Source organism: Eleginops maclovinus, chromosome 17 (assembly GCF_036324505.1).
Source record: "Eleginops maclovinus isolate JMC-PN-2008 ecotype Puerto Natales chromosome 17, JC_Emac_rtc_rv5, whole genome shotgun sequence".
Taxonomy (NCBI): Eukaryota; Metazoa; Chordata; class Actinopteri; order Perciformes; family Eleginopidae; genus Eleginops; species Eleginops maclovinus.
In genome coordinates this window covers 16,179,817-16,191,162 of record NC_086365.1, presented here as the reverse complement: position 1 = coordinate 16,191,162, position 11,346 = coordinate 16,179,817, and the positions used below count along the sequence as shown (strand labels likewise).

General features: G+C 43.0%; 1 protein-coding gene across 1 annotated transcript in view; it reads left to right on the top strand.

The window, feature by feature from the left end:
• Positions 1 to 11,346, top strand: part of LOC134879017 (thyrotropin-releasing hormone-degrading ectoenzyme-like) — a 120,646-nt gene that overhangs the window by 88,869 nt on the left and 20,431 nt on the right. Inside the window, exons 10-14 of the mRNA XM_063905234.1 lie at positions 559 to 624; positions 2,039 to 2,217; positions 8,739 to 8,827; positions 9,813 to 9,946; positions 10,181 to 10,236. Coding sequence (XP_063761304.1) covers positions 559 to 624; positions 2,039 to 2,217; positions 8,739 to 8,827; positions 9,813 to 9,946; positions 10,181 to 10,236 — 524 coding nt within the window. The remainder of the gene's footprint in view (positions 1 to 558; positions 625 to 2,038; positions 2,218 to 8,738; positions 8,828 to 9,812; positions 9,947 to 10,180; positions 10,237 to 11,346) is intronic.

Sequence of the window (11,346 nt, the reverse complement as noted above, 5' to 3'; positions counted from 1 at the left end):
CACACACACACACACACAGATTACCTTTCTTCTCAGCAGGTGTTTCGTGTTATCTGCTGCTTATTTTTTCCAGTTTTATCCAACCAACATCCTTGAGCTTTTATGACCACAATGATGAAACCACACACACACACACACACACACACACACACACACACACACACACACACACACACACACATCACTGCTGATTTGCAGGTCTTTTGAACCCGAGTCTCTCTTTGAGGCGTCGTCTTCTCTTCGTGCGATAAACTTCACCGCGCCGCTGACATGTCGTGTCACTGAGACTTAAACACACACCGTTTCCAACTCCTAGCGCTTTCTAAACGTCTTCATTCAGATTTTAAGCTCCTAGAACCAACAAACTCCCTGAGTAACAGACGTGTCACTGACAAAACCCTCACATTAACATGCATCACATTTGCACCTCTTACGTAACGTGTGCAGAGGAGAAAATGTCTTTTGGTACGGCAGGCGTTTTAATCCCAATCGCGACTACATGCTGTCATTTCCTGTCACACTCTAATCTCTGTTTATTCGTCTACTTTGTTTTTTCAGGATTATCTGCTGAGTCACATGTACGGAAACGCAGCCAGAGACGACCTGTGGAGCAAACTGTCTCAGGTAGAACTCTCCATCACACGTTAGGATTCCACACTTTGGGCCAAATCTCCTCTGCCTAATGAGCTTCTGGTCCCTCCAGATGCAAAATCACCTGCGTGTCACCTGTGAGCCTGGGCCCTACAGAAACACATAAAAGGCTTTCAAATAAACTGCTAAAAACACTTGATGGAAATTGAATCAGAACACGAATAAAAACAGGAATTATAAAAGCCATGAAAATACAAATGAGAGCAAGCTGAAATACAATGAGACCAAAAAGGAAGTCACTTTTATCGGGTTCTTCTACGCTAGTGATAATTATATAGGGAGCTTTTTTAACGAGCTGCCAATCAGAGCTCCGATTCACTGATTCTTTTCTCTAATTAAGCGGGGATATGATAAGAGAGGTATAAAATACAACAGATTTAATTGTGATGACAAAGGTATTGACAACCAAAGAACCAGGGTCTGTCAGGGGGTTGGGGAAACAGGACCCAAGTGCAGTAAAACAAATGGGAGGAAGCTTTAATTAAATTCAAGCTGTACTTTCAACCCAAAATAACCACACCAACACTAACCAGGGGATACAGGGACACTGGGAACAGGAGCAGACAGACGGACGGGCAGGAACAGGCAGGTAGGAAATCAGGTAGGAAACGACGACGACTGAACAAGAGACAAAAGTGGAACCAAGACTAAATACACAAGGCTAATCAGAACCACACACAGCTGGAGAGGGGAGGAGAAACACAGGGGCAACAGGGGAACACAATGACACAATCAGGGAAACTAAAGACAGGGAGTGAAACTTAACCTGACAGAAGAGGGGAAAACCTTTCAAACAGGAAACAGGAAACAGACACAAACCAAGGACCATGACAGGGTTAGGGTTCGTGACCTAAACCCGGACCCTTATATCTACGGCTTTACAAAATACATTAAAGGCATCAAGACAGGTGAGAAAACATTCTAAAAGGTTAATTGAACCGTCAACCTTTCCCTTGGCTCAAAGGCTTCTGGATAGTAACAGCTCTCCTCATGCAGTGTTAATGCCTTGCTTCACAGCAGGGGGTTTGAAACCGGTAGCTCCTCCATTCAGCTCTTTAGGAGGAGGAGGTGGGGGGGGGGGGGGGGCTAGGGAGGAGGAGGTGGGGAGGGGGTGAAGCAGCCAGACTTATAGAGGCCATAAATAATTGAACGCAGCGGCGGTAATGAAGGCCGGAGAGACGCTCGTTAACACCGACTTGATGAGACGGAGTAGAAGTCCTGTTGCCATGGCGACGTGATTGACAGGTCGAGGCGAAGTTGTCCGTAAAAAAGAAAAAAGTCCGTTTGATTGGATTCTTCCTCGTTAGTGAATAATTTAACCCGTGAGTAATTGGTGTAAATTAGTACTCACTGATTATTCATACCTCGTTATGTATTCTTTCTCCAGGCCATGCGTTCAGAGGGTCTGGAAATCGACATTCGACGGATGATGGACAGGTGGACTCTACAGATGGGATACCCCGTCGTGACCATCAGCAAGAACCAATCAGAGCAGCTGCCCACGCATTACATCACCGTCAACCAGGAGCACTTCCTGTACGGACAGGAAGTCAAGAGCAACAACAGGTTAGTAATGTGGTGGAAACTTCTGAAGCAATGGAGATGAAACAGAGAGACGCTGGAGAGCAGGAACTTTGATGGCAAAACCCTGTTGGGTTTATTCGGAGTTACGGCCGGAGAATTGACAAGACAGTTACTGCAGACACGAGTTGCCAAACCAATTCTGAAGATCTCGACAATAGGAAGAGGTTTTCGAACTAGTTCCAAATGGATAATCAACATTCTTCAAACGCCAGAACTGTCACCTAGGTCACAGATAAGGTGTTTACCGGAGCATCTGGGTCCAGATAAACTGGAGCTAGCTGTGCCTAAACAATAAAGCCAATCTTAGGTCAGCGTGAGCTCGTACCCACTGTGGGAACAACAAGCCCAGGCTGCCCCTCCTCAATAAAGATGACAGCACCTGCAAGGCCGTAGAGCCCGGTCAGAGGAGGACAGAGAGAAGAAAATGAGCTGAAGATTTACAAGCTTACACAAAATATTCCCTCACAAGTAAGAGTTAAAAAAGGGTTTTTACTCTGGAGAATTTGACTTAAGGCTGGAATATCAAACAGGCTAAATCAACTGGTCTTTTCCCTTAAAATTCAGATTTCTGACTTTTAAAAATGTCCCACTGTTTCCCCATCACACTCCTTCTTCATGTGGCCCTAATCATCTTCCTTTTAAAATTCACACTCTTTGTCCACCAATCTTGTCTGCTAACTTTAGCTAACAGTACTAGCATTTATGAGCTAACGTAATTCCTGTTGACGCTTTTTTTAAGGTGGGCGCTGTTTGACGCACAAGCCGCGTTGTCTATTAAATATCAGCTATGGAAATTAAACGTTTTGCATGATTGAGTTTTATAATGCATGCTTTTCATGTCATGTTCTAAGCTTGAACGATATTTTTAGGCCTCCCAAAGGTAGAATTGGGAATCTATCCTTTAAAAGTTCAACCCTGATCTTCAGTGTTCTGCCACCCCGAGGATAACCTTCACGTTTCTAATCCCTCCATCTCGTCAGGCTCTGAACACATGTATTTAGTGCAGCTTGTTTTCTCCAGGCCTTCCACTCTTCTGTTGTTCGTTCCATCAAGCTGACAGGACCGTCCTTTGTTTCACACCTCCATAAGTTTCTCCTGAAATAACACTTTTCTTCACCTGCTTCACCACCTTTTCATCATTTATATTTCATTCATATTTCATTCTCATTATGGTTTATTCACATCCTTCACCACCTCTGGAGTTTATGCTTTTCGCTGTTTTATCGACCTACTTTCTCCGCCATCAATACTTCAGCAGCTCCTCTCTTTTTGGTACCTGTTGTTCTTTCCTCTGTAGGTCTTTCTGTCATGTTTCTGTACTGTAGCTGACATTTACAATCACTCTGACCTACTCCGTTACTCCCCAACAGTCTCGTGTTGCCCTCTCCTCTATCATCTCCTCTCTTTTGTGTTCACTCGAGTTCCCGAGGTGTCTGCAGCTGATGACTGACGCTGTTTGTTGTAGGTGGAGCTGAACCCTTTCTTTTTTGCGTTGTAAAGTCTCACGAGGCTGCGTTCAGACACACTCTGTCATCCCGAGGCGTTCATCCTGTAAGAGAAGCTGCTGTTGTGCTTTTAGCTGAGCTCCTCAGTTGATGGAATCAGAGGCAGACGCTGCTGTTTGATCCTGCAGAGCTGCGTTCAGAAGCAAGCAGCGTCCCACAGTGTTACACGCTGTTGACTTAAACTCTTTATTTATTTACTTCCCTTTTTTAACATGCAGGGAAACTGAGAACTCTTAGAAATATAAGGAAATATACAGGAAGAAATCCCTCGGCCACCAATCAGCTCTCTAACTCGCCTTAAAGAGTTGTTGGCCTGTTTTGAAGCTGTCTGGTGTTTCTGAAAGCATACAGTACAACTGAAGCCCTGATCCCTTAAACAGCAGACAGGCTTTGTACCGGTGCAATGCCTCTTCATATTCAGACTGGTGGAAAACAATCTGCTGCACAAATGAATCTGGTCAATCCTCTAGTGAGTCTTAAAACCCTGAGATGACTCAGCTTTTTACCACTTCCTGTCCCTCGGTCTGTAGGTGTGAATGGTTGTTAGCCTCACAGGAAAGGTGTGTTTGTCTTGAAAATGACAGCTTTGGGTGCAACAACCAGCAAAAAGGAGGTCTTTGTACCTTTTTGAAGTTACCTTTTTATGAGTTTCGATGATACTAGCTTTGAGGTCAGACTGTTGTACTTGTGCTTTTATTTTGAAAGGACTTGTTTAGTATTGGCCCCTCAAATGGTAGTTGTGGATAATCACCCACTACAGGCTCCAGTCAGAGAGCGTAGAGTCTCTGAACCTCCTCATCGCTGAACTGAGAAAGAAACCTGTGTATGCTTATAGGTATTATGTTCTAGCGTCTATGTTTGGATTTCTTATTGCATACGTAAAGCCAAAAGTAAAGCCGTGCAAGTCATCTGTTCCTAAAGAAAGTAGGAAATTAAGCTTTCTTTTTGAACTTTCTGTCTCACAGTTTTACCTTAAAGTCGTCGGATGACATTTGAAACATCACAGCTTATCCTTTGTCAAGCACTTCTTTTCTTCCCCCTGATTCTCTGTCGGATTTTTCGGGCGAGGCGTTTTAAATGTGTGTCTTTTATTTAGTCGGCATCAAACAGAATGTGCGGCGAGGCGAAAAGATGCGTCTTAAAAGAACTGAGCTGACAGAAGGAAAAAAACAAGACAAGAAGAAAGCAGAGGACAGCTACCGATGAGGTCGAGCTAATGAAACTGGAAATAAATCAAACGGCATGTAAACACAACCCCACTCGTCTCTGGGATCGTGGAGTGTTGTCACCTGACAGGTGAACTGGCATGTGATTGGCTGCGTGTTTGATTTAATGAGCCTCTAACGAGACGGCGATGAATTATTCAAGTCTACAGAAGTGTTAGGAAGTAAAGTTTATTTATATTCTGCTTTACCCTTCTGAAGCAGATGTCACAAAGAGTTGGATGCAATTAATTCAAATGCATTGGATGTAGAAAAGCAGTACAATGGAGGAGCTACACCCTAACCGAACTTCAAGACACTAAAATATTGGAAAGAGTTGGTCATTATTGGAAGGTTGGACTGGTTGAGATTTATAGGGTAGTGTTGCCAGGAAAACCACATCTGTGTTGGTCAGAAAGGGTTTAATGAGTCCAGAGATATGGAGGTGGGGTCAGGTGTCTGGTCAGACGGCAGAGACAGCTTACGGAGAGTAAATAGGGGATGGATGTCCGGTGGGTCTGCGGGGGACGAGTGGCAGGCAGCAGGCTGACACTGAGACTGAGATTTCTGATCCTTTATTTTACTCTCCTTTTTTCTGGAGAGGAAGTAAAGGAACCGGAGCTCTGGATCTATTTGTTGTTGGAGGAGCGATATCTGACTCAGCAGCTTTAAGACATGAAGACACGATTATTTTAGTTTGATTGCATAGAAGTCTTCGAGAAAATGCTCTGATTCTTCATCTCTATCATTTAAATAACTGCAAAAAGATTCTATAGAAGTCTATGAGAAAATCTGCTTACTTACTGGTTGATTTATTAGCTTAGAAAACATGTTTTGACAGGTTTAGGGTCAGAGGTCATACAATCTATACCATTACACTTAAAGATAGACGTTATAGAAGTCTTAGTTTGGTTTATTACACCTCGTTCATTTTTCTGACAGGTTTGTCTTCTCAGTTGCTTTACCATCGTACAATATATACAGTAAGACTTATTTTGAACCCAGTGTAGCCGCCATTAGAGATATTAACATTCCAGATAAGATTTGATTTACTGATCACAATTCTGGATTCTTGGCGACAAAAGGACACGTCACCAAGGCACTGGACTTTATGTTCACCCACCTACTGTGTACATGTCCGTGTGTGTGTTTTCAGCTGGTTTCTGCCTTTGATGAATAAACCATCAACACACACACACACACACACACACACACACACACACACACACACACACACACACACACACACACACACACACACACACACACACACACACTGTTGTCAAAAGTGAAGATCCTACATGTCGTTTAAATATTAATAAACACTTTCTGCTGTCAATGTTGCTGTGTGTGTGTGTGTGTGTGTGTGTGTGTGTGTGTGTGTGTGTGTGTGTGTGTGTGTGTGTGTGTGTGTGTGTGTGTGTGTGTGTGTGTGTGTGTGTGTGTGTGTGTGTGTGTGTGTGTGTGTGTTTGTAATTGGGTTCCGATCCTGTCAATCTCGTTGATATAAATATCAGATTAAATATTTGGTTGCCAGGCAGCCATATCGATCCACGGTTGCCCGCGGCGAAACACAGCTGTTGTGGGATTGGTTAATATGGCCTCTCTCTTTCTGATTGTGTTACAATGACTCACACACACACTCACACACACACCAAAACAATCACACACACTTTCTCCTCAAATGACTGAATTGATCGCAGTGTGATTGTTTCCCATTTGAGATAAAATTCTTCTGCATCGGATCGTAATGAGAATTAAAAAATACTAATTAAACCATTACCTAAAGATGTCTCACTCTAAAGACTCTTAATACTACTCAGTGTGTGTGTGTGTGTGTGTGTGTGTGTGTGTGTGTGTGTGTGTGTGTGTGTGTGTGTGTGTGTGTGTGTGTGTGTGTGTGTGTGTGTGTGTGTGTGTGTGTGTGCACTGTCTCCAGCATCAGGAAGTCATTCGTTCCTAATGAGCTCTTAGAGAACATAAGCTGACCCTCTCTCTTCACACTCGATTATTCACACGGTAAAAGCTCTCTGTTGCTTCACTTACTTTGCCTGAGTAAAATAAGTGATACACAATACGCAAACACTCCATTACAGCTAAACACACTGCCTTACAGCGTAGTGCAAACAATCAAATGTACTTGGGTGTATGTCCCCATCTACATCTATCAATCTCCTGCAGTTAACCTTGTTCTCCAACACAGCGTGTGAGCGCAGCTTGTTTTGACCTGACTTTATTTCCATCAGTTCTACATTTTCCGATCACGTGAAGGATGCATAATTGCTCCTTGAGAAGTCCCCTAATTACACCACCCCATAAGACCTTTTAAATACTTACAAATTGCATCACCTCTGAGTCCCAGAGAAGTCCACTCCGAGGAGATAAGTGGGTTTGGAATCCTGGCGGGATAAGACAGAAAGACGTGGGAGTAGCCGAGAGTAAATCACTTTTTCAAAAGTAGAAGCAGTGCCATTTTATTCAACGTTTTGACGCTCTGAGGTCTCATTTAAGGAGAATCACTCGCAGATTCATATGATCGTTTCATTTTGAGATGTAAATCAAACCCACGCATTCAGGAAAGCTCTTTAACTGACTGAAGTGTATCCTGTTTTCCTTGAAAGATTTGATCTGCATAAATGAGGCGTTTATTGAGAAATGTCTTATTTATTTATTTATCAATAACTTCTGAGTACCAGTCTCCCCTCTTCTGCAAACTGGGACATGTCTCCATGGTTTAATGTTCAGAAAGCTCTTTATTTCTCTCATACTGCCTGTACTTTCACCCTCTGTCTGAAACCAGAGCTCAGTCTGCTCTGATTGGTCAGCTGGCCTGGCTCTGTTGTGATTGGTCAACCTGCCTACAGATGTCCCGCCCCCTTAGCCTATCACGTACAATGTGTCGGAGCGCGAGTGTTCCGTAGTGATGTCACTGTGTTCCAGAACTTTGGGATTTTAGCCTCTGCAGACCGTTTACATGCACTAAAGCCGGTGGAACACACTACAGGGAAGGGAAAAGGACAATAGGGCCTCTCTGAGTGGTCAAATTAAAATCCAATTCCCTGAGCAGGTTGACTTGCAGTGAATTTGAGACTTTAAGGGTGGTTTAGTTTCAGTTACACACTCTGCCTGGTTGGTAATCCAGTGTTTAAGGGAATTCAACATAATGAATACTCACCAGGATAAAACACGGAGACCAAACCATTGACACTGAATACACGTCCTGGTCTCTAATGAGCCACCTAATCTGAACATTAAGTTCTACATTTGTTGGAAAGCATCTTAAATATCTTAAAAAGGGTTTCAAGGTCGAAGTTAGACTTGGTTTTGGTGATTATTGTATGTTTAATCTCTGTCTTCAGGTGGTTAAGGGTACACTATATGTGAAGAACGTGTGTCTCACGCATGCAGTGATACGGAGGTGACTGTGTGGATGAAACCTATGGAACATGGCCTCTTTCATTTCAAAATCAGATTAACTTCCATTAAAAAAAACCCTGCCTGTGTCCACCGGTCGGCACATTTAACCTCCCGCTCTCTGAAGGGGAGAATAACCCTCAGCTACTTCCACTTGACTGATGTTTGCTGACGGCGGCGGCTATTACACTCACACTTCCTGTCACTTCCCGCCTCACAGTCACTGTCCCGCGCTCCATTTCCAGCTGACGGATGTCTCGAGTGTCACCGCTGACCGTCACTCTCCCCGTCTCTAATGTTCCTCCGTCTGATAACTGAGGCAATAAAACCCAAATCCAATTCCAGAGACCATTACTGACATCCCTCTTCCTCCTCTCTGTAGTTTGCGGTGGCAGATCCCGCTGACGGTCGCCGTGGGAAATGCGTCCAGTGTTTGTTCAGAGAGCCTCCTTTGGATCAACAACAGGACAGGTACAGTACTGCCAAGAAGTACTGCAAGTAGGAAATACTGCTCTGAGGTTTCTCCGTAAAAGTCTATGCTACCCTCTTGATTTAATGATCATGGTAATTTGTAGTTAAGGGACTAGACAGTTCAAACTCAACGGGAAATTCCCCAGAAAAAAGCTTTGCTCAGTTTCCTGTCAGAGAATAAAGCAGAATAACGCACATGCAGTCATAAAGTTCTGTCTTCCGGGGGAAATAGAACTCTGTTTTTATTCCTGTGTAGCACACATTCTGCTTCTGTGTTATGGAGAATAAAACCCTCCTTGGATTTGTTTTTCGGAGAAACCTCATCTCGTTGTGCTTCTGGTTTTTGTGGATAAAGCAAATTGTGGTTCAGTTTTTGGAGGGTAAAACACAGTAATGGTAAAATAAAGCTTCAGATTTAGGAGAATAAGGACACTTGTAGTAATATTTAAGAAGATTAGAACCTGTTCTGCTTCTGTTGTTAAGAAGGTAAACGCGCTCTACCACAGTGGTTCTGTTTTAGCTCTTTATCTCTTGGAAATACAACTCAATCATTTTCTCTTTGGTGAATTCAATTCCAGTCTGTTTTTGAGAAATAAAGCAGATTCTCCTTCATGTTTTGCAGAATAAATGTAATTCAGTCTCTGATTTTGCAAAGGTTTACAATATAACACATTATCCTTACATTTTGGTTTTATTACCTTTAACTCTTAACTAAAAACCACATTTAGGGAAAAATAATGTAAAAGCTATAACGAGAAAGCCCAGTATTACGTCCACAGTCTCCACTTGTTATCTGGTAACTAAATATATACGTAACATTTAAAAAATGTATGAAAAAAACTCGTGCAACCTTTAAAATACTGCAAGGAACTCTACCGAACAGCGGGGTGTCGTCTGCATACCGCATAACCTTTTACCAACCCACTGCTGTTTGACTCTCACAGTCGAAATTCTACTAATCCAGTGTGTGTATTGGTTGTCTCAGAAACCCACAGGATTGGTCAGATGGACGACAGCACCTGGTTACTGGGAAACATCAACCAAACCGGGTACTTCCGTGTGAACTACGACCTCGCTAACTGGAAACTGCTGATTCAACAGCTGCACAACAACCCTCAAGTATGTCTGGTTTACCTCAACGTCTTTCACGTCAGATCACGTTGGGATTGGATTTGAACTGTAAAGGACATAAGGGATGATGGGGGTGTTGTATTTTCTTTAATGATTTCCTGGCTGCACCTGCTTAGTACACAGCTACATGCTAAATAAACCACTTGACTCCCAATACTGACCCAAACGTGATGGTATTGCTTCTCTTTCTGTGTGTTATTTCCCTCTCTGTCTTTCTTTCAGATCATATCCGTTGGAAACAGGGCCGGACTTATTGATGATGCCTTCAACCTGGCGAGGTGAGTCATCCTTTAACCTGAGAAAAATATTGTTTCAGTCTGGTTTACAATCCCCTCTTCATGGACTGACACTCGGGGGAACAGACAGGCAGAAAGTGGTGGACAAATGATCTCTGTTTCCAGTCCTCTCTGTCTGCAGAGCTCATCTATCACTCAGCCTGTAGGACATCTGGACACAAAGAGGGATAATACGGCCATGCTGATCCTTTACTTCTGTCTGTTTGTGTTTGTTTTGCAATAAGGAGGGTCTTTTTTGTAGCAGAACTGGCTGAATATGTCTGAATATTTGAAGTGAACCGATATATTTCAGTGTTGTGATCATCAGTTACACCAGCTTTACATTTTTCACTTTTCTGCTGATGATTTGATCCAAAGGGACTTAAAATAGGTTCAACCATGAGGATACAAACGCAGCAAGAATCCTGCAGGTGCATTACCTTTTATTAAGCCAAGCCATTGTAAGTGCTGATGCATTGGCTTCAAATAAACCAATCCTTGTCTAAGGGCTACGTAAAGCACTGAGAATATGTTCTGTATGGGCAAAATGCAGTCCATACAGAATACTTTCTGCAGTCCTGAAATCAACTGGGAGCTCGTTCCACAATTTTGGAGCCAGGATAGCAAACAGGTTTTATTGATGGGCTACCTGGGTCCCACTCAGAGTGAGGGAGTAGTGAGCAAATTGGCTGATGCACAGCAAAGTTCACATGCTGTGGAGTGTATGGTTTAACAATTTAGGACACTGGTACCAGCCTACCGTGGTGTGAAGTGATCCAGTCCTTCCTACATCACTAACCCTAACCCTAAACACAGCTGTTTGCTATCCTGACTACAACGTGGTGGAACAAGCTCCCTGTTATTGATATCAGGAGAGGACATATGCCCTTTTACCCCAGACTTTACCCCAGTAATGAATAAAGAGAGCTGGATCTCATCAGCACGGTGCATTTTAAAGTTTGCCTCCTTTAATGGTTTTTGTTATTCGAAGAGAATATATCTGCATGTTCCTTGTTGTTCTGAGTTTGTATTTTCATGGTTGTTGCACTTAATGTTAGTCGTTTGGATAGAAGTGTCAGCTAAATGAAATGAAACCAGTGCGAGTGTCTTGAA